The 24,491-nt window shown below is 49.6% G+C and overlaps 1 protein-coding gene across 3 annotated transcripts in view; it reads left to right on the top strand.

The window, feature by feature from the left end:
• pigl (phosphatidylinositol glycan anchor biosynthesis, class L) overlaps positions 1–24,491 on the top strand; it is a 183,847-nt gene that overhangs the window by 96,698 nt on the left and 62,658 nt on the right. For all 3 annotated transcript variants that reach the window (XM_063031072.1, XM_063031070.1, XM_063031073.1), the window contains one exon: positions 8,334–8,467. In XM_063031072.1, coding sequence (XP_062887142.1) covers positions 8,334–8,467 — 134 coding nt within the window. The remainder of the gene's footprint in view (positions 1–8,333; positions 8,468–24,491) is intronic.

Genomic DNA, 24,491 nt, shown 5'->3' with positions numbered 1-24,491 from the left:
TCACCTAAACCCAAAAGGCTCAGACACTACTAGGGATACCTCGGGCCTGCTTGCCAACTCCTTTCTCACTCAGGCCACCACTACAGCTCGGAGCCCCCTGTCCCGTGTCCGGGGCCCCGCCTCTCCTCTTTCCTGATCCTGCCATAACTCAGACTGCCCCCAGCTAGCCCTCCCCACTACACCTGACTCAGTGGGAGAAGGGCCAAAGGTCTCTTCCTCAATCACGGGGAAGTTAGTGAAAGGCAGCATGTACCATATGTGCAGCACATCATCCTTCGAATCCGTATCTTTCCTCATTCCCTCGATCGGTAGTTGCTGTTTAAGTTTCTCCAAACTGAAACATTTAGCCGGGGCTACCCCTTCAGCCTCCTCGGGAGTGTAGTCAAACTCCCCTCCCTGGGCTCTCGGTTTTCTGTTGACCTTAGTCAGAACACTTCCTTGATCTTCCCCAACTTGTAAGTCTTCCAATCTTTTCTGAATCGACGTCTTGAGTTTCTGCTTCGAAGGCGGGTCATTGTTTCTTCTTGCTGGATTAATTCATCAGTACATGACCGCAGTGTGGTGCAAATCCCCTCTCTTCCCTGTGTCTCATTCAGATTGACGACCTGGGTTTCCATCCCCCGGTCCGCCACCGTCTATCCCAACACCAGGAAGTTCAACTGGTACGTTGGGTCATTTTTCTCACATTGCACCAAACTCTTCTGGCCAAAAACTCCTCCACATTTGACACTTCGCTTCAGTCGCCCGGCTTAGCCACTCGCCTCGCCTCATAGTCCCCCCCAGGCGAATCCAAGCTCTAGGTGGTCATCCACATATGTCAAAACTCCACACACCTTCACTTCCCTCATGGTCTTCCTCATGCCCCGTGGGAAGGATGCGGGGGCTCCGGATATGCCCTTGGGCATCTTTTTGGATTGGAAGAATCCTAGGGAACTAGTAACGGCCGTCTTCGGCTCAACAGCGCACTCCTCAGGATCTGGCAACATCCACCCCTCAGATGCAGCACATTAAACCACGTCACATAATCCACACACACGCTGCCTTCATCTTTCACGGCGCCAGGATCCCGTTGCTGCGACCTCTCTCCCACTGAGGTGTCTTCAGCGGTCAACTCCCCTCCCTCGTGGTAGTTCAGAGCATCTACAAAGAGGGTCTCACCCTCAGCTACTTTCCCCAAGCCGTACCACCGCTGGGTCTCGTTTAAATTCGGTACTGGCTCAAGGCTGCTACACACGTCCTCAGAAGCAACTCGACATGCTGGGTGCCCAGAAAATGCCTCCATGAACTCCAGGGTCATTAACCAATCATCGTCTTCTGGATAACTACTGCCACTAGTACCCAAAGTCTCTGGTTGTCAAGGGTAAATGCTTCAGACACCGGTTGTAAAACGAACTGTACAACAACTTGACCTGTGCCCCGGGGTCGAGGATGGCTTTCACATCGCTTCCCTCTATCTGTAACGACACCCTGGGGCGTGGTCCCTCTAAGCCTTCAGGAATAGGGTCTTCTCCTTTCGGAAGTACATTGGTACATTGCTGGGAATGTGCTTCCCCAGAGATCCCAAGCCGTTCCCCCACTGGGCCTCCACTAAGTTTCCCGACACCTCTCTGATCAGCTGAACAACTGAAGGAGGGGCTGATCTCCTGAAATGATCCCCCGGCACTGCAAGCAATTTAGCTGCCCTCCTAGCCAGAGAAGACACACTGAAAACTTTCCCCCCTCTTTCAAATAACTGACAGCTGTCACTACGGTGTAAGTGAACCTGGCAGTTCTAACACTGTCACCAGCCCACCTACTCAAACTTTCAACCAATCCCTGTCGCTCTCCCTCAACCGAGCACTGCCACTCATCTAACAACTGAGAGATCCGCTCCGCCCACGTCTCGCACACCTCCGCCCCTCTTGGGGTGGACACTATCCCAAACGCCAGGCGGAGCCTGCCATAGCTAGAACATTTATTCGCAGACCCTACCTCCAAATCAGACCACTCTTTCCTCTCTCTCCCAACCGCATGGACAGCCCCGAGTGCCACCTCCAACTCGTCAATGCCAGCCTGAACTCGAACACAGACCTCAACCAACACGCATACAGCAATCACCAGCAAATAACCCACAGAGACACACAGGGCACCCACACAGCATACCAGCAGACTCAATCCCGGACGAGCCCCCCCAATGTAGCCCCCCCCGGCCACCCTCAGGGTCGCTCGGCTCGCTATCGTCTAGGGAAACAGCCTCGGCCCCGCCAAACTGGGTAATAGTTTGTGTGGATGCTGTGTGAGGTACCCCACCCCGCCCAAATAACAGACAATACACCAGATACGATTAAATGATTTACAGTTTATAGATATTACTGGAACTATATAATTAAGAGAGAATAAAATATAAAAGGAAAATAAAAGGCACCGCACTTATCAAAGTTCAATCTCTTCGTGCACAAAACAGTTGGAGCTCAAGGACCTTCCTCTTCACCCTGCGAACCCCTCGGACCACCTCGACCGGCCGCCTGGGACCAACAACGGTGGTCGACCAGACGCTCCACACGAGTCGTCTCCATCTCCTCGCCGAACGCCCTCCTCGGGGTCCGACCCTGTTAGCGGACATCACAGCACCTCGTCCATCCTCTGTCTCACTCTCCCGCCTTCTGCCCCAAAACCCCGCGCATACAGTATCTTCAAATACACCAAAACCATAACAACTATCCCAATTGGTTAATAGCACCCTCTATTCACACTCTAGCTGCTAGCGCAAACTTTCTCAGCGTTTAACACAACAAAGCCGCATTCCCCAGATTAACATAACAAAGACGCCATTTTAATTCGCCTCCGCAGTAACATAAAAGTCAAAACCCCCTTACATTTTCTTGAAAAAGCTTTTAGTATCCTCTTGGATATTATTTGCCATTCAGTTCAATATCAAAGTGGAATATGACCTCTCAAACATAGAAGCATTACAGTGCAAACGAAACTATTTGATCTATCAAGTCCTTCTTCAAAAACAATCCAGTCAATCTCCTTGCCTAGCTCTCAACATGTAGCCCTTAGAACAGGCCAACTGTCTCCAATTTATTAGTGTCTCTCATTGCTGGAGCTATTCTATTAAATCTTTTATGATTCTCTTTTGGATCTTCACATTCCTGCTATGGTTTTTTTTTAAGCGTGTCGCACCAGACAGTCAGCCATTCTTATCTGGCGTGTGGTGTCAGGATTGGTCTCCTTTCGGATTAACCAGGTCACCATATGAATGTTCCTGACTCGACCTTTTTTTTTACGAGGCCGAGTGGCTAGCTCGACGCTCAACCCGGCACGGATGGAAAGCGTGCTCGGGGGGTGGCCCGACTTGGATTCGAACTCAGGAACCTTCGCTCCGGAGTCCGGCACTGATGCCATTGCACCACCAGCTGGCCATGGTGTGGACACTGAATTGGACCCGATACTTTAATTGTGTTGGTGTGTGGCCAAGTGGTTAAGGCGTTCGTCTAGTGATTTGAAGGCTGCTAGTTTGAGCCTTGGCTGAGTCAGTGTGTGTGTCCTTGAGCAAGGCACTTAACCACACATTGCTCTGCGACGACACCGGTGCCAAGCTGTATGGGTCCTAATGCCCTTCCCTTGGACAACATCGGTGGCGTGGAGAAGGGAGACTTGCAGTATGCGCAACTGCTGGTCTTCCAAACAACCTTGCCCAGGCCTGCACCCTGGAAACCTTCCAAGGCGCAAATCCATGGTCTCATGAGACTAACGGATGCCTAAAAGAAAAAGATAATCTCCATCCTTTTTTGTGTTAATTGTGTCTGGTTACGACCCAGGATCATACATGCTTTGTTAATTATTTTGTCAATCTGTTCTGATTTCTTCAAAGGTTTGAACCCATCACTATGTTTCACTGTTCCACGTAGAATTATATTGTGGCGGCTCGCCCACGCGGCAAGCGAACCGGCTCCAGCAGTCGCCGGCGAGCCCGCAGCCAACGGCAACCGAGAGGAATCTGAGTGTGGGGCAGACCTTGGCCTGGAAGCTGATGTCGCTTCTGCCCCGCAAAGAGCGGGGGATGCTGGGAGCGGGCACTTAAGCGCGTGCAGATTGAAACAGTAAACGGTTCAACCAGACCCTACTCGACTCAGTGTGTTGCTTTCACTCGTTGCGTATCAGCACGACCACATTGGTGACCCCGACGGTCCAACGGCATTTGAACCCAGCATGAACAACTCAGCTCTGCAGAATGCGGTTTCCCTTAAACTGCCAACCTTCTGGACCACTCAACCCCTGGTCTGGTTCGAGCAAGCAGAGGCCCAGTTCCAGGTTAGGCACATTGTCTCAGATGCCACCAGGTATTACTACGTGGTGGGCGCCCTCGACCAGGAGACAGTGGGCCGTGTTATCGACTTTCTGCAGCAGCCCCTGCCAACAGACAGGTACGAGGCACTCAAGGCCCTGTTAATCTGCACGTTTGGCCTCTCCTGCCGTGAACGGGCCGCACAGTTACTGCATATGGACAAGCACTCCGGGTGTAGATTCCTGGTGGACACGGGGGCGGAAATCAGTGTCCTGCCCCACCCCCCCACCGAGCCACGATACCCGAACTAGAAGAACGGGACCAGAACTTCCTCCGCACACACTGCCTGCTCGTGGATTTGAAGGGACGACGATAGGTCGATGCAAAGACGTTCCAGACTTTCTCCCTTGGTGAGGCCAGGTTACCGGCCCCGCACCTGGACTCTGTCACTTATTCCGACAAGGAGTTCACCACAGTGTTATCAGAGTTCCCATCTATCATCACGCCGCGGTTTTCCTCAACAGACCCCAAGCATGGCGTGATGCACCACATCCCCACACAGGGACCTCCCCTTCATGCCCGGGCCTGCAGGCTACCGCCGACAAGCTCCACCTCGCGAAAGAGGAATTCAAGAAGATGGAGGAGATGGGGATTGTGCGGCGTTCTGACAGCCCGTGGGCCTCCCCACTCCATATGGTGCCCAAGTCCATGGGAGGGTGGAGACCGTGCGGCGACTATCGGAGACTGAACGACGCCACCACGTCCGATCGCTATCCGGTACCACACATTCAGGACTTTACGGCCTGCATGGGGTGCGCATCTTTTCAAAGATTGACCTGGCCCGAGGGTATCATCAGATCCCAGTCCACCCGGACGATGTACCCAAGACGACCCTCATTACCCCCTTTGGCCTGTTCCAGTTCCTCAGGATGCCGTTCGGGCTCAAAAACGCGGCGCAGATGTTCCAGCGCCTGATGGACGCAGTAGGGTGAGATCTGGACTTTCTGTTCATCTACCTGGATGACATAATTATCGCCAGCCGCTCCCGCCAGGAACATCTAGCATATTTACACCTGCTCTGCTGCCGCCTAAGCGACTACGGCTATCAACCCCGCCTATCAAGTGCCAGTTCGGCCTACCCGCCATCGACTTCTTGGGACACTGGATCGACCACCATGGAGCTGTGCCCCTGCTGGCAAAAGTTGAAGCCATCCGCCAATTCGCCAGACCCAGCACTGTTAAAGGCCTGCAGGAATTTGTTGGGATGGTAACTTTTATCACCGTTTCCTGCCCTCAGCGGCCCAGATCATGCGGCCCCCTTTCGGCTTGATGTCCAGCAAGGTCAAAGAGGTCACCTGGACAGAGAAGGCGACGGCGGCTTTTGAACACTGTGCTCCTGGTCCACCCCCGGGTCGACGCCCCCACTGCCCTCACTGTGGTTGCCTCCGACGTGGCAGTTGGCAGCGTGCTCGAGCAGTTCATTGAAGGCCAGTGGAAGCTAGTTGCTTTTTTCAGCCGGCGCCTACGACCCCCAGAATGTAAGTACAGCGCATTTGACAGGGAGCTGCTGGCCCTGTACCTTGCCATCCAGCGCTTCAGGTATTTCCTGGAAGGGAGGGAGTTCACAGTCTTCACAGACCACAAGCCCCTCACTTTCGCGTTTGCCAAAGTGTTGGACCCGTAGTCGGGCCGCCAGCAATGTCACCTGTGGTACATCTCGGAGTTTACCACCACGATCAAGCACATCTCCGGGAAGAACAACGTGGTAGCCGACGCACTGTCACGCACCTCTGTCCAATCAGCGCACTCTTTGTCTCCGGGGGTGGATTATGCGGCGTTAGCTAAGACGCAACGACTGGACAGCGAGATGCCAGCGTACCGAACTGCAGTCTCAGGACTCCGCCTCGAAGACATACCCATTGGGCCTGAAGGTAATGAGCTCCTTTGCGATGTGTCCACCGGGCAACTTCGGCCCATTGTCCAGACCGCTTTTCGACGCCTTGCATGGTTTAGCCCACCCTTCCATCCGGGCTACCATCCGGCTGATCGCAGACAGGTTTGTGTGGCACGGCCTATGCAAGCAGGTCGGGCACTGGACCAGGACATGCACGTACTGTCAAACCTCCAAAATCCAGAGGCACGTAGGGCCCCACTTCAACCCTTCCAGCTGACACATAGGAGGTTCGAACATGTCCACGTGGACATCGTCAGCCCACTGCCGGTTTTGAGAGGAGCGAGATAAGGTGGCTGGAAGCTGTCCCACTCGCTGACACGGCCACGGAGACATGCGCCAGAGCCCTGATTACCACCTGGGTGGCACAGTTCGGACCCCCAGCCCACGTCACTTCAGACAGGGGTGCGCAGTTCACATCGGCTTTGCGGTCTGCACTGGCACAACTCCTCGGAACCCAGCTCCACCGAACGACTGCTTACCACCCGCAGTCCAACAGCCTGGTGGAACGTTTCCACAGGCACTTGAAGTCGGCCCTGATGGCACGCCTCTAAGGGCCAGACTGGGTTGACGAACTCCCCTGGGTGCTGCTTAGTATCCACACGGTACCCAATGAGGACCTGACCGCATCATCGGCCAAACTGGTTTACGGTTCCCCACTCACAGTTCCTGGTGAGTTTGTGCCAGCACCCCGTGGCTAGGAGGACACACCTACGGCGGTCCTAACTAAACTCCGGGAGCGGCTTGGAACACTTGCCCCAGTCCTGACGTCCTATCACGGAACAACACCCTCTTTCGTGCCCAAGGACCTACAACAGAGGAAATATGTTTTCGTTCGCCAAGGCGCACACAGACCACCCCTGCAGCGACCATACAAAGGACCCTACAAGGTGGTGCGCCATAATGGGACAACCTGCATTCTCGACATTGGCGGTCGTGAAGAGACTTTTATCATTGACCGTGAACGCCCAGTTGCGGTGCCACCCCCACAACGACGAGGCCGGCCACCTAAAAGAACTGACAGTGTGCAGGCTGTGGACTCTGCACCTCCTAGCACCGGTTCTGGCGGGGGATGGTTATGTGGCGGCTCGCCCACGTGGCAAGCAAACCGGCTTCAGCAGTCGTGGGTGAGTCCACAGCCAACGGCAACCGAGAGGGCTCTGAGTGCGGGGCACACCTCGGCCCGGAAGCCGACATCACTTCCGCCCTGCAAAGAGTGGGGGATGCTGGGAGCGGGCACTTAAGCGTGCGGGAATTGAAACGATAAACAGTTCAACCAGGCCCTGCTCGACTCACTGTGTTGCTTTCACTCGTGTGTATCAGCGTGACCACAATATCCTTTATGTTTTATTGGCTTTTGCTTTTTTTCAATTTTCAACAAACCAACTTCCAATGAAGTTTTCTCTAGATTTCTTTCTCACCACTCAATAGTTAATCATTATCTAATGATATTATGATCACTATTTCCTAAATACTCGCCTACTGTTAAGCAATCCGCTGAACTTTTCTGGTTTCCCCTATGTTGGGTCCAGCAATATCTCCTTCATGGAGTGAGTGATAAACATTGAATGACCTCCGAATGTTTCCGCTGCTTTATCCTTTAAATTTCTATAGGTCTATTTTAGGGTTACTGTGCTTCCCCACCCCCATTATTAAAACTTGTTAGTTTTTCCATTTCTCCTCAATTCCCTGAAAAATAACCAATTACTAATGGTGTGCTGGGCATTAAACAGCTCTGCCGTCAGGCAAAAACCTGAAATCATGTATGACCAGACTTAAGGAAGCTTCTACCCCACTGTTATAAGACTATTTAATGGTTCCATGGTACAATAAGATGGATTCTTGACCTCACAATCTACCTCATTATAATATTGTACCTTATTGTCCATCCTGCACTGCACTTTCTCTTTAGCGTTACATTTTATTCTGTATTTTGTTATTGCCTTGATTTGTACTGCCTCAGTGAATTGATCTCTACAAAAAGTATGCAAGGGAAGCACTTCATTGTACCTTGGTATATAGTGGAGAATATTCAGCGGCAGAGTGGCTAGTTGAGCGGGGTAACTCTGTCTGATCGGCACACTAATTGAGAAAGTTTCTACTCCTTTCCAGAGTGCCAGGCTCTCGTACTCGAATCTACAAACATCCTCCGGAAGTATATTTCCATCTTGGATCTTCCAATCAGCTGGTTAAGACCTCACTATGTAATGTATATATTACAAAGACAGGAGTATCAACAGGCCAAGGTAAAAAGAAACTATATATAGCATGATTTATTTTACTACCAGCTCCTTGCTGATTCCTTACAAAGGAGAAACATCCAAATGTATGACCTTACTAACAAATTCTGATTTCAAACATTTACTGACCCACAGAAGCACCAATATGTCTGATTTGTAATACTGTAAATGGTGTCTTATCCCAGTTCACCTTGCAATTTGAGAGGGAGAAGCTAAAGTCAGATGTATCAGTATTACAGTGGAATAAAGGGAATTACAGAACCATGAGAGGGGAGCTGCCAAAGTTGGTTGGAAGAGGACATTAGCAAGGATAATGGCAGAGCAGCAATGGCTGGAAATTCTGGGAGCAATTTGGAGGGCGCAGGATAGATACTTCCCAAAGATAAAGAAATATTCTAAACTCAGGATGACACAAGCGTGGCTGACAAGGGAAGTAAAAGCCAACATGAAAGCAAAAGGGAAGACTTAGCAATAGAAGCAATAGAGCAAAACTTAGTGGGAAGTTAGAGAATTGGGAAGCTTTTAAAACAATCTAAAAGGCAATAAGGAGTGAAAAGATGAAATATAAAGGGTAAGCTAGCCAATAATATCAAAGAGTATACCACCACTCTGCAACTCCGTCTCCCTCAGATCCCACCGTCAGCTCCTGGGCCCTCAGTGGCTCCATCTTCCTCTCACCCCAACCCTCCCCTCTCCACTGACACCCCCAGCCTCCTCCCGCCCCCCTCTGATCCCAGCTCTCAAGATTCCAGCCTTGAACTGCAGGCCGGGTCTTTATGTGCTGCTATTGTGACTCCCGTCTCCCCTTCCCCCACCAATACTCTGCAATCCCATCTCCTTCAGATCCCATCGTCAGCCCCTGGGTCCTCAGAGGCTCCATCTTCCTCTCACCCCAACCCTCCCCTCTCCATTGACACCCCCAGCCTCCCCCCGCCCCCCCTCTGATCCCAGCTCTCATCCGTGCCGGGTCTTTACCATCCCCTCCGACCTTCAACTGTCAGAGGCAGAGCGCTCTGTCCTCAGTAAGGGCCTCATCTTTGTCCCCCTTCGCCCACACCTCAGCGAGTTCCGTGTTCGCCATGATGCGGAACTTTTCTTCCGCCGTCTCCGTCTCCGAGCCTACTTCTTCGGCAAGGACTCTTCCACCCCCACCGATGACCCCTTCTCCCGTCTTCAACCCTCCTCTTCTTCATGGACACCCCGCTCTGGTCTTCTGCCTGCTCTGGATCTCTTTATCGCTAACTGCCGACTGGACATCAACCGTTTCGACTTCACCGCACCTTGTCCCCATTCCAACCTCACTCCTTCGGAACGCTCTTTTCTCCACTCCCTCCGCACTAATCCTAACCTTACTATTAAACCCGCCGATAAGGGGGGTGCTGTTGTAGTCTGGCGTACTGACCTCTACCTTGCCGAGGCACAGCGACAACTCGCGGATACCTCCTCTTATTTACCCCTCGATCGTGACCCCACTAAGGAGCACCAGGCCATTGTCTCCCACACCATCAACGACTTTATCCGCTCAGGGGATCTCCCATCCACTGCTCCCAACCTTATAGTTCCCACACCTTGCACTTCCCGTTTCTACCTCCTACCCAAGATCCACAAACCTGCCTGTCCTGGCCGACCTATTGTCTCAACTTGCTCCTGCCACACCGAACTCATTTCTGCATACCTCGACACGGTTTTATCCCCCCTTGTTCAATCCCTTCCTACCTATGTTCGTGACACTTCTCACACTCTTAAACTTTTCGATGATTTTAAGTTCCCTGGCCCCCACCGCTTTATTTCCACCATAGATGTCCAGTCCCTATATACTTCCATCCCCCATCAGGAAGGTCTCAAAGCTCTACGCTTCTTTTTGGATCCCAGACCTAATCAGTTCCCCTCTACCACCACTCTGCTCCATCTAGCGGAATTAGTCCTTACTCTTAATAATTTCTCCTTTGGCTCCTCCCACTTCCTCCAAACTAAAGGTGTAGCTATGGGCACCCGTATGGGTCCTAGCTATGCCTGCCTTTTTGTTGGGTTTGTGGAACAATCTATGTTCCGTGCCTATTCTGGTATCTGACCCCACTTTTAATTCGCTATATCACACGACTGCATTAGCGCTGCTTCCTGCACGCATGCAGAGCTCGTTGACTTTATTAACTTCGCCTCCAACTTTCACCCTGCCCTCAAGTTTACCTGGTCTATTTCCGACACCTCCCTCCCCTTTCTAGATCTTTCTGTCTCTGTCTCTGGAGACAGCTTATCCACTGATGTCTACTATAAGCCTACTGACTCTCACAGCTATCTGGACTATTCCTCTTCTCACCCTGTCTCTTGCAAAAACGCCATCCCCTTCTCGCAATTCCTCCGTCTCCGCCGCATCTGCTCTCAGGATGAGGCTTTTCATTCTAGGACGAGGGAGATGTCCTCCTTTTTTAAAGAAAGAGGCTTCCCTTCCTCCACTATCAACTCTGCTCTTAAACGTATCTCCCCCATTTCACGTACATCTGCTCTCACTCTATCCTCCTGCCACCCCACTAGGAATACGGTTCCCCTGGTCCTCACCTATCACCCCCCCAGCCTCCGGGTCCAACATATTATTCTCCGTAACTTCCGCCACCTCCAACGGGATCCCACCACTAAGCACATCTTTCCCTCCCCCCCTCTCTCTGCATTCCGCAGGGATCGCTCCCTACGCAACTCCCTTGTCCATTCGTCCCCCCATCCCTCCCCACTGATCTCCCTCCTGGCACTTATCCGTGTAAACAGAACAAGTGCTACACATGCCCTTACACTTCCTCCCTTACCACCATTCAGGGCCCCAAACAGTCCTTCCAGGTGAGGCAACTCTTCACCTGTGAGTCGGCTGGGGTGATATACTGCGTCCGGTGCTACCAATGTGGCCTTTTATATATTGGCGAGACCCGACGCAGACTGGGAAACCACTTTGCTGAACACCTACGCTCTGTCCGCCAGAGAAAGCAGGATCTCCCAGTGGCCACACATTTTAATTCCACATCCCATTCCCATTCTGACACGTCTATCCATGGCCTCCTCTACTGTAAAGATGAAGCCACACTCAGGTTGGAGGAACAACACCTTATATTCCGTCTGGGTAGCCTCCAACCTGATGGCATGAACATCGACTTCTCTAACTTCCGCTAAGCCCCACCTCCCCCTCGTACCCCATCTGTTACTTATTTTTATGCACACATTCTTTCTCTCACTCTCCTTTTTCTCCCTCTGTCCCTCTGAATATACCTCTTGCCCATCCTCTGGGTCCCCCCCCGCTTGTCTTTCTTCCCGAACCTCCTGTCCCATGATCCTCTCGTATCCCCTTTTGCCTATCACCTGTCCAGCTCTTGGCTCCATCCCTCCCCCTCCTGTCTTCTCCTATCATTTTGGATCTCCCCCTCCCCCTCCAACTTTCAAATCCCTTACTCACTCTTCCTTCAGTTAGTCCTGACGAAGGGTCTCGAAATGTCGGCCTGAAATGTCGACTGCACCTCTTGTTACGTACCCCGTAACTGGGTTGCCAAACCAGCAGAAATGGATCACTCAGTTGGAGTCTGGAGTACTAGAACTAAGAAAATTTTATTAAAGAAACAAGCAACACAGTAATCGAAAGGATAATAAATGCAACAGTTCAACAATGATAACCACACATGTGCACAGAATTAAGATAACAGCATCAATCAAGCTCTATCGTTGTCTAGGGGTAAATGACCAAATTTAAAAGTGACTCAAAGTTCAGTCCAGTTAGTAGTTCAGTTCGCAGTAATCGTTGCCATGGATGGACAACGTGGGGGAAGAGAGACAGAGAACAGGAACAACTGATCATTCAGAACACTGCTTCACTCACAGACCGGCGAGATTGCTCACAAGCAACTTTTGGGCGGGTCCTTGGTGATGTCACCTGAGGTCACCGACTGTGACCCCTCCTCCAGATGCGGTCGATCCTCTGCAGTGAACCCGGCACCCAGGCAAGGGCGGACACACACCGGGTTCCCGCTGATCGTACCTTTCCACCCTGGTCGTTGTCTGGTACTTCTCACCCACTCGTGAGAGGCGCACCGCTTCCAGGGTCTCGTTACCTCGGGTGTCGTGTGTGTCTGTCTTAGCGAACCTGTCCTTTTTTATCCCCCTGCTGGGGTATCGCCTGTCCATCACTTCAAACAGTTCAGGGTTCAAAGGGGGAGCCGCTCCAGACAGCTCTCTCTCTCCCACGTCCCTTCATTACACATCTCCAGACGCTGCTCCATTGTTCCTTATCTCTCCTTCCCCTGAGGGCAGGTGGCAGACCAACTGCTGATGCCACTGATGCTAGCCCAGGCCAGCAAACATCTTAATTTTATGTGTATTCTCGTAACACTTCCCCCCTTTTAAGGATTTTTTACCGGGAGGTAAAAATTACAAACATGACTACATTATTGGATACACACACAAATATGCATCTTTATCAGTTATTTGGCTGATACAGAGAATTTGAAGCTGTCAACACCTTGACAGACAGTCATCACATTTTCTGTTCCTTTTACACGTGTTATTAATAATCCCTTAGACCAGGCTCCAACTCAGCAAACTTCATAGTGGCCAAAAACACTGATGAATTGCGACCAGTGTAACCTCTCATTTGGTTTTGTCCCGGACCACAACAACAAGGGTCGTCCCATTCCGACTCAATTTTCTCTCGCAAGGGCTTAGTAGGAGGGGGACGGGTATTGACCGCAGAGTTATTGCAAAACTTCCTGCAGTACCCCACCATCTCCAAAAGCCTTCTGAGGGCCCTCTTGTCTGTCGGGGTTGGGAGGTCAGCGATAGCCTGCACTGTAGCTTGCATCGCTGCCAGCTGCCCCTGTGTCACCACAATTCCCAGGTAAGTGACCCTCGTGTGGCCGAATTCATTTTTTTCAAGGTTCACTATCAAACTGGCTTCAGACAGCCGTATTAAATTGCCAATACACACCTCTGGGTTCATCAGCCCTTTAGTCACTGAATTACTCAAAAAATATGGGTGTTGTTTACTTGGCTGGCCTATTGTAACCACAATCACCCAACGTCTCAGTTCTTTGCATTTCCTCGGGACAATCAAACACATGGGTGCGAGTCGTTTAATTACTTCGGCTAAAGATTCGCTTTGTTCGGGGATTAAGGGAGAGACCTTATCAGTAGACCTGGCCAAAACAATAGCCTTCTCCCATCTGACCGATCCCATCCTAATCTTTTCAAAATGGTTTTTTCCTCTTATCAGGGGGCCCCTAGCTTCATTGATTTCCACGCTAACACCGACTAGGTTTGTTAGCATATCAAAAGCCGGTGACCGTCTCAGTTCGCGTCGGTCATGATCAATAACATTTTTTTCCCTGGGCAGCCGGTAAATCTCTTTCATGATTCCACCAACTGTTTCCTCCAGCACCGCAAAATGTCCACCGGGGGGTACCTCGTGGGCCATGTTAAAAACCTCACCCCCATAACTCTTTTGCACCACCCCCCACTCCTCAGCTGCGGATACTGTACTTGATTTCCCTTTCTTCCTTAGCACTTCCTCATCCACACAATAGCCTACTAGTTCCCTTGTTAAAGCTGTGTCAGAGAGAGCTGTCTCTGCCAAAACCATCAGCCCCTCGTCTCGCTCCTGCGTCTGCACAAATTCTTTCCTGGCTACTGCTACGTCCGTCCCAGCTCCCTCACTACCTCTTATCTCACTACACCCTATCTCACTACACCCTGTCTCATACAAGGTTGGCAGAAACGTTTCAGCCAAATTCACCATCGCGGGCTCGCGATGAACCCGCGAGTCCATGGGCGGGGCCTCAATGCTGGCAGGCTGACCCGTCAATCTCACGACTGGGAACACGATTCCTCCGGCGATGTCATTACCGAGCAAGACTTCCACGTCTTTCATCGGTAATTCGGACCTCGCCCCGATCGTGACTAGTCCAGAGACCAGGTTGCTCTGTAAGTGTATCTGGTGCAAAGGGACTGACTCTGTCCCTTCCCCAACACCTTTGACCTCTACCTCCCCAGTCTGGGTCTCTGAGCTAAACTCTAATACACTCTTCAGTATTAGTGACTGACACGCTCCCGTGTCTCTCCAGATCCGCACTGGAACTGGTTTCAACCTCTCCTTCACTGACACCAGTCCGGCCGAGATAAACCTCTCGCGCCCTTCCTGGACTTTTTCAGACCTGTCCTTCCCTAGCGGTTCGCTTAACAGCTCGATACAGCCATTCAAAATTTCCGCTTTTCCTTTCCCCGTCTCCTTCCTTGGGGCAAAGCACCTGGACGCAAAGTGTCCGACTTTCCCACAATTATAACAGACGACCCCAGGAGACTTCCTACCAGACTGCTTCCGGTCTACCTTATCCTTTTCACTAGTCCCCGGCTTACTTTCTGACTTTTCCGGCGGACTCTCCCCACCGTCCTGACTACCCTTCTGGTAGCCTTTACTCGGGGCAAACTTCATTTTATGCGTCAACGCATACTCATCCGCTAACTTAGCAGTTGCGGCTAACGTGGCTGCCTCTTTCTCATCGAGGTAGGGTCTCATACCCTCAGGGACACAACCTTTAAACTGTTCAATCAGGATCAGCTGTAGCAGTCTGTCATAATCCCCCTCTACCCCCTTCGAGGCGCACCAACGCTCACAATATGTTTGCATCCCACGAGCAAACTCCAAATACGTGCGGTCCCACCGCTTCCTCGCATTCCGGAACCTCTGCCAGTATGCCTCCGGGACCAACTCATAAATCCTGAGGATGGCCTCTTTCACCACCTCATACCTCTGGGCATCTTCCGCGGACAAAGCTGAGTAAGCTTCTTGGGCATTCCCTTTCAGTACACTCTGAAGTAAAACAACCCACTTATCCCTCAGCCAGTCCTGACTTATAGCCACTTTTTCGAAGTGGAGAAAGTACCGATCCACGTCGGTATCGTCAAATGGGGGAACCAGCCTAACCTCCTGGGTCGCCCGGAACCCTCCACCTTGGTTCGGCACGAGCCCCTGCTCAGCCCTTATCTTTAACTTCTCCAGCTCAAATTCCCTTTCCCTCTGTTTCCCTCTCTCTTCTCGCTCCCATTGCCTCTCTTTCTCCTCTATCTCTAACTGTCTGTCCCTCTCTTTCTCTTCTCTCTCTAACTGTCTCTCTCTCTCTTTCTCTTCTCTTTCCAACTGTCGTACCCGGAACTCATGCTCGAGTCTCAGTTTTTCAAGCTGTACCTGTACCGCGTCTCCAGCAGGTTTTTCAATAGACACCATCCCCAGCTCACCTTGGGGAAACACACCTTTAGATACATAGTGCTCTACAATAGCTCTGTGTATCTCCTCTCTCCTCATTGTCGACTTCACCTTAGCAAGATTCAGCTGTTTGGCCACAGCTATCAATTCCGATTTCCTGGCATCCTCTAATGCCTCCAAGGTCGGCGCCTTTATAAATTCCTCAGCCTCCATTTCTGCTGTTTGTCTTTTCTTTCTTTCGGGAATTTTAACCCAATCAATTTACTCCGTCCCAAATTTAGCGTTCAAAATCCCGGACGAGCCCCCACTTATGTTACGTACCCCGTAACTGGGTTGCCAAACCAGCAGAAATGGATCACTCAGTTGGAGTCTGGAGTACTAGAACTAAGAAAGTTTTATTAAAGAAACAAGCAACACAGTAATCGAAAGGATAATAAATGCAACAGTTCAACAATGATAACCACACATGTGCACAGAATTAAGATAACAGCATCAATCAAGCTCTTTCGTTGTCTAGGGGTAAATGACCAAATTTAAAAGTGACTCAAAGTTCAGTCCAGTTAGTAGTTCAGTTCGCAGTAATCGTTGCCATGGATGGACAACGTGGGGGAAGAGAGACAGAGAACAGGAACAACTGATCATTCAGAACACTGCTTCACTCACAGACCGGCGAGATTGCTCACAAGCAACTTTTGGGCGGGTCCTTGGTGATGTCACCTGAGGTCACCGACTGTGACCCCTCCTCCAGATGCGGTCGATCCTCTGCAGTGAACCCGGCACCCAGGCAAGGGCGGACACACACCGGGTTCCCGCTGATCGTACCTTTCCACCCTGGTCGTTGTCTGGTACTTCTCACCCACTCGTGAGAGGCGCACCGCTTCCAGGGTCTCGTTACCTCGGGTGTCGTGTGTGTCTGTCTTAGCGAACCTGTCCTTTTTTATCCCCCTGCTGGGGTATCGCCTGTCCATCACTTCAAACAGTTCAGGGTTCAAAGGGGGAGCCGCTCCAGACAGCTCTCTCTCTCCCACGTCCCTTCATTACACATCTCCAGACGCTGCTCCATTGTTCCTTATCTCTCCTTCCCCTGAGGGCAGGTGGCAGACCAACTGCTGATGCCACTGATGCTAGCCCAGGCCAGCAAACATCTTAATTTTATGTGTATTCTCGTAACACTCTTCCTAGAGATGCTGCCTCGCCTGCTGCGTTCACCAGCAACTTTTATGTGTGTTGAAAGAGTATACCAAACGTTTTTTCAGATATATAAATAGTAAAAGAGAGGCGAGACTAGATATTGGACAGCTGGAAAATGATGCTGGAGAGGTAGGCAAGGAAATGGCAGGTGAACTGAATAAGTATTTTGCATCAGACTTTACTGTAGAAGACACTAGCCATATGTCGGACATTGGAGAATGTCAGGGGGCAGAAGCGAGTGCAGTTGCTATTACTAAGGAGCAGGTTCTTGGGAAGCTGAAAGGTCTGAAGGTAGTTAAATCAAGTTTAATTATCATTCCAATCATACATGGAGACAGTTGAATGAGACAGCATTCCTCTGGGGCCAAGGTTTCAAAGGTCCACTTAATGTCAGAGAAATGTATACAATATACATCCTGCAATGCTTTTTCTTCACAACCAACCACAAAAACAGAGGAATGTCCCAAAGAATGAACGACAGTCAAGTGTTAGAACCCCAAAGTCCCCTCCCACTCCCCCCCCCCGTGCGTAAGCAGCAGCGAGCAACAATCCCCCCTCCTCCCCATTGGCACCCGCCAATGAGCAGTCAAGCGTGAGCAGAGGCTTGCAGTTACTCCAAAGACTTCGCGTTTCACCGAATATTCGACATACCACAGGCTCTCTCTCCCTCCTTAATAAGGAGAAAGAGGTGTCTCCATTTTTACAGCGAGCGGGGAGACATAACAAACAACTCGCTGGTTTACGATGTTAAAGGTAAGCCACGTGGCTTTTTTTCAAGCACTGTGTCCAAAGATCACGAACCTCTGGGCACACAGCAGCAGATATTCTGACTCCCCCGATGACACATGAGTCTCCTGTTGTGACAATGACCCTTAATCTGCCTGTTTCCAGAGCCCCGAGATCCCAGGCTTCCAAATAGTCATAGTCATAGTCATATTTTATTGATCCCGGGGGAAATTGGTTTTCGTTACAGTTGCACCATAAATAATAAATAGTAATAGAACCATGAATAGTTAAGTAGTAATATGTAAATTATGAAATAAGTCCAGGACCAGCCTGTTGGCTCAGGGTGTCTGACCCTCCAAGGGAGGAGTTGTAAAGTTTGATGGCCACAGGCAGGAATGACTTCCTATGACGCTCTGTGCTGCACCTCGCAGGAATGAGTCTCTGGCTGAATGTACTCCTGTGCCCACCCAGTCCATTATGTAGTGGATGGGAGACATTGTCCAAGATGGCATGCAACTTAGACAGCATCCTCTTTTCAGACACCACCGTGAGAGAGTCCAGTTCCATCCCCACAACATCACTGGCCTTACGAATGTGTTTGTTGATTCTGTTTGTGTCTGCTGCCCCAGCACACAACAGCAAACATGATAGCACTGGCCACCACAGACTCGTAGAACATCCTCAGCATCGTCCGGCAGATGTTAAAGGACCTCAGTCTCCTCAGGAAATAGAGACGGCTCTGACCCTTCTTGTAGACAGCCTCAGTGTTCTTAGAGCAGTCCGGTTTATTGTCAGTTTGTATCCCCAGGTATTTGTAATCCTCCACCATGTCCACACTGACCCCCTGCCCACACGGACCCCCTGCCCACACGAAACCACCACGGTGGGCTTTACGGCTGAACAGGTGAGAAGACAGCTGAAACGTCTCAACCCAAGCAAGGCTGCAGGACCAGATGATGTCAGTACCAGGGTGCTCAAAGCCTGTGCCCCTCACTATGTGGAGTACTTCGCCATGTACTCAACATGAGCCTGAGGCTCCGGAGGGTTCCTGTGCTGTGGAAGACGTCCTGCCTCGTCCGTGTGCCAAACACACCGCGCCCCAGCGGCCTCAATGACTACAGACCGGTGGCATTGACCTCCCACATCATGAAGACCCTGGAGAGACTTGTTCCGGAGCTGCTCCGGCCTATGGTCAGGCCACACTTAGATCCCCTCCAGTTCGCCTACCAGCCCCGACTATGAGTTGAGGATGCCATCGTCTTCCTGCTGAACCGTGTCTATGCCCACCTGGACAAGCCAGCGAGCACTGTGAGGGTCATGTTTTTTGACTTCTCCAGTGCATTCAACACCATCCGCCCTGCTCTGCTGGGGGAGAAGCTGACAGCGATGCAGGTGGGTGCTTCCCTGGTATCATGGATTCTTGATTACCTGACTGGCAGACCACAGTACGTGTGCTTACAACACTGTGTGTCTGACAGAGTGATCAGCAGCACTGAGGCTCCACAGGGGACTGTCTTGTCTCCCTTTCTCTTCACCATTTACACTTCGGACTTCAACTACTGCACAGAGTCTTGTCACGTTCAGAAGTTTTCTGATGACTCTGCCATAGTTGGGTGCATCAGCAAGGGAGATGAGGCTGAGTACAGGGCTATGGTGGGAAATTTTGTCACATGGTGTGAGCAGAATTATCTGCAGCTTAATGTGAAAAAGACTAAGGAGCTGGTGGTAGACCTGAGGAGAGCTAAGGTACCGGTGACCCCTGTTTCCATCCAGGGGGTCAGTGTGGACATGATGGAGGATTACAAATACCTGGGGATACGAATTGACAATAAACTGGACTGGTCTAAGAACACTGAGGCTGTCTACAGGAAGGGTCAGAGCCGTCTCTATTTCCTGAGGAGACTGAGGTCCTTTAACATCTGCCAGACGATGCTGAGGATGTTCTACGAGTCTGTGGTGGCCAGTGCTATCATGTTTGCTGTTGTGTGCTGGGGCAGCAGGCTGAGGGTAGCAGACACCAACAGAATCAACAAACTCATTTGTAAGGCTAGTGATGTTGTGGGGCTGAAAACCTAGGCTGAGTCCTCGGCATGCCGAACAACAATGGCTGGTTATGAAATCCTGAGAGCGGGTCCCATTCCCGCAAAGAACAGTAGTCAGCGTGTAACTCCAGGTCAGGGTCTTCAAAAGAACCCTGAAAGGGAAAAATGTAGATATTAAAGATGGAAATAGAGCTGTTTCCAAAGATGTAGGCAAAGGAGTCGCAATTTAGCGCCATCATCACTCTGTCTTCGTCACATATTCAAAATAGCGAGAGAGAGAGAAAGGAAACATTGTTACACATGAAAACACATAGATAGTCCAAGACTAAGGTAGTCTAAGATAGGTCACCTGGACCAGATGGATTATAGACCATAAGACAAAGGAGCAGAAGTCAGCCATTCGGCCCATTGAGTCTGCTCCACCATTTTATAATGAGCTGATCCATTCTCCCATTTAGTCCCACTCCCCTGCCTTCTCACCAAAACCTTTGATGCCCTGGCTACTCAGATACCTATCAATCTCTGCCTTAAATACACCCAATGACTTAACCTCCACTGCTGCCCGTGGCAACAAATTCCACAGATTCACCACCCTCTGGCTAAAAAAATGTCTTTGCATCTCTTTTCTGAATGGGCGCCCTTCAATCCTTAAGTTATGCCCTCTCGTACTGGACTCCCCCATCATGGGAAACAACTTTGCCACATCCACTCTGTCCATGCCTTCCAACATTCGAAATGTTTCTGTGAGGTCTCCCCTCATTCTTCTAAACTCCGAGGAGTACAGTCCAAGAGTGGTCAAACGTTCCTCATATGTTAACCCTCTCATTCCTGGAATCATTTTAGTAAATCTTTTCTGAACCCTCTCCAATGACAGCACATCCTTTCTTAAATAAGGAGCCCAAAACTGCACACAGTACTCCAAGTGAGGTCTCACCAGTGCCTTATAGAGCCTCAACATCACATCCCTGCTCCTATACTGTATTCCTCTAGAAATGAATGCTAACATTGCATTCGCCTTCTTTACCATTTGGGGGTTAACCTGGCATGGTTCCGGCTCAACCTGGAGGTTAACCTTAAGCGTATCCTGCACGAGGACTCCCAAGTCCCATTGCATCTCAGAACTTTGAATTCTCTCCCCATTTAAGTAATAGTCTGCCCATTTATTTCTTCTACTAAAATGTATGACTATACATTTTCTAACATTGTATTTCATTTGCCGCTTCTTCGCCCATTCTTCCAATCTATCCAAGTCTCTCTGCAGACTCTCTGTTTCCTCAGCACTACCGGCTCCTCCATCTATCTTCGTATCGTCAGCAAACTTAGCCACAAAGCCATCTATTCCATAATCCAAGTCGTTGATGTACAACGTAAAAAGAAGCGGCCACAACACAGACCCCTGTGGAACACCACTGGTAACTGGCAGCCAACCAGAATGGGGTCCCTTTATTCCCACTCTGCAATTAGCCAACACTCTATCCATGTATGTAACTCTATCCACGTACGTAATTCCATGGGAACTTATCTTGTTTAGCAGCCTCATGGGTGGTACCTTGTCAAAGGCCTTCTGAAAATCCAAATATACAACATCCACTGCATCTCCCTTGTCTAGCCTACTTGTAATTTCCTCAAAAAATTGCAATAGGTTTGACAGGCAGGATTTTCCTTTAAGGAAACCATGCTGAGTTCTGCCTATCTTGTCATATGCCTCCAGGTACTCCGTAACCTCATCCTTGACAATCGACTCTAACAATTTCCCAACCACCGATGTCAAGCTAACAGTTCCATAATTTCCTTTTTGCTTCCTTGTCCCCTTCTTAAATAGTGGAGTGACATTTGCAATCTTCCAGTCCTCCGGAACCATGCCAGAATCTATTGACTTTTGAAAGATCATCACTAATGCCTCCGCAATCTCCACAGCTACTTCCTTCAGAACATGAGGGTGCATTCCATCTGGTCCGGGAGATTCATCTACCCTTAGACTATTCAGCTTCCTGAGCACTTTCTCTGTCATAATTGTGACTACGCACACTTCTCTTACCTGACACCCTTGAGTGTCCGGTGTATTGCTGATGTCTTCCTCAGTGAAGACTGATGCAAAATACTCATTCAGTTCCTCTGCCATCTCCTTATCTCCCATTACAATTTCTCCAGCATCATTTTCTATCAGTCCAATATCTACTCTCACCTGTCTTTTACTCTTTATATACTTGAAAAAGCTTTTCGTATCCTCTTTGATATTATTTGCTAGCTTTCTTTCATAGTTCATCTTTTCCCTCTTAATGACCTTCTTAGTTTCCTTTTGTAAGCTTTTAAAAACCTCCCAATCCTCTGTCTTCCCACTAACTTTTGCTTCCTTGTATGCCCTCTCTTTTGCTTTAACTTTGGCTTTGACTTCTCTTGTCAGCCACGGTTGCATCCTTTTTCCATTCGAAAATTTCTTCTTTTTTGGAATATACCTATCTTGCACCTTCCTCACTTCTCGCATAAACTCCAGCCACTGCTGCTCTGCCGTCCTTCCCACCAGTGTCTCTTTCCAGTCAACTTTGGCCAGTTCCTCTCTCATGCCACTATTATTTCCTTTACTCCACTGAAATACTGACACATCAGATTTCGGTTTCTCTTTTTCAAATTTCACAGTGAACTCAATCATGTTATGATCACTGCCTCCTAAGGGTTCCTTCACTTCAATCTCTCTAATCACCTCTGGTTCATTACACAATACCCAATCCAGTACAGCCGATCCCCTAGTGGGCTCAACAACAAGCTGTTCTAAAAAGCCATCTGGCAGACATTCTACAAGTTCTCTCTCTTGAGATCCAGTGCCAACCTGATTTTCCGAATCCACTCGCATGTTAAAATCCCTCACAATTATCATAATACAGCCCTTCTGACAAGCCTTTTCTATTTCCTGTTGTAATTTGTAGTCCACATCACTGCAGCTGTTTGGAGGCCTGTATATAACTGCCATCAGGGTCCTTTTACCCCTGCAATTTCTTAGTTCAACCCATAAAGCTTCTGTACCTTCTGATCCTATATCACCTCTTTCTAATGATTTAATATCATTTCTTACCAATAAAGCCACGCCACCCCCTCTGCCTACCTGCCTATCCTTCTGATACACCGTGTATCCTTGGACGTTCAGCTCCCAGAGACATGCATCCTTTAGCCGCGTCTCAGTGATGGCCACAATATCATACCTGCCAATCTGTAGCTGTACAACAATATCATTCACCTTATTCCTTATGCTGCGTGCATTTAAGTACAACACCTTCAGTCCAGTATTTGGTACTTTTTGCTTTTATTGCACTGCAACTCATCCCAATGGCTGCAAATTTGCCCCATCACCTGCCTGTCCTTCATGACATCTTTACTGCTCACTATCTTAGATTTATTTCTATTTTCCCCCACCTCCGCTGTACCATTCCGGTTCCCATCCCCCTGCTAAATTAGTTTAAACCCTCTCTAACAGCTCTATGAAACCTTCCTGCCAGGATATTGGTCCCCTTCGGGTTCAGGTGTAACCCATCCTTTTTGAACAGGTCATACTTCCCCCAGAGGAGATCCCAATGATCGAAGAATCTGAAGCCCTGTTCCCTGCACCAGTCTCTCAGTCACACATTCATCTGCCTGATCCTACTATTCTTGCCCTCGCTAGCACGGGCAAGAGTTATATCCAAGAGTTCTGAAAGAGGTAGCTGAAGAGATTATGGAGGCACGAGTAATGATCTTTCAAGAATCAGTAGATTCTGACATGGTTCCGGAGGACTGGAAAATAGCAAGTGTCACTCCACACTTCAAGAGGGAGGCAGAGAAAGGAAATTGTAGGCCAGTTAGTCTAACTTCAGTGGCTGGGAAGATTTTGGAGTCGATTGATAAGGATGAGGTTTTGGGGTACGTGGAGGCACATGGTAAAATAGGCCGAAGCCAGAATGGTTTCCTCAAGGGAAAATTTTGCCTGACAAATCTGTTGGAATTCTCTGAAGAACTAGCAAGCAGGATTGACAAAGGTGAATTGGTTGATGTGTACTTGGATTTTCAAAAGGCCTTTGACAAAGTAGCACATATGAGGCTGCTGGTATTACAGGAAGATGCTGGTATATATAGAGCGTTGGCTAATTGGGCAGGAGGCAAAGACTGGGAATAAAGGAAGCCTTTTCTGATTGGCTGCTGGTGACTAACTAGTGGCGATCTGCAGGGTCATTGTTGGGACTGCTCTTTTATGTTGTATGTCAATGATTTGGAGAATGGAATTGATGACTTTGTGGCCAAATATGAGGATGATACAAAGATAGGTGGAAGAGCAGGTAGTGTTGAGGAAGCAGGGAGGCCATGGAAGGACAGACAGATTAATAGAATGGGCAAAGAAGTGACAGATAGAATACAGTGATAGGAACTGTATGGTCATGCACTTTGGTAGAAGTAAAACTGTGGACTATTTTCGAAATAGGAAAAATTTAAAAATCTGAGGTGCAAAGGGTCCCAGTGGTAAGGAAGACAAGTGCAATGTCAGCATTCATTTCAAGAGGATTGGAATATAAAAACCAAGGATGTAAAGCTAAGGCTTCATAAAGTACTGGTGAGGCCTCACTGGAGTATTGTGAGCAGCTTTAGGCCCCTTATCTAAGGAAGGATGTGCTGACATTGGAGAGGGTTCAGAGAAGTTTCAGGAAAATGATTCTCGGATTGAAAGGCTTATCATCTGAGGAGCATTTGATGGCTCTTGTTCTGTACTTGCTGGAATTTAGAAGAATGCGGTGTGGTTGGGGGGGAATCTCATTGAAACCCATCAAATATTGAAAGGTCTAGATAAGGGAGAGAAGATGTTTTCTATAGTTGAGGAGTC

This window comes from Mobula hypostoma, chromosome 23, assembly GCF_963921235.1.
Source record: "Mobula hypostoma chromosome 23, sMobHyp1.1, whole genome shotgun sequence".
NCBI lineage: Eukaryota > Metazoa > Chordata > Chondrichthyes > Myliobatiformes > Myliobatidae > Mobula > Mobula hypostoma.
The sequence above is the reverse complement of the archived record's forward strand: the minus strand, read 5'-3'. Positions and strand labels throughout refer to the sequence as shown.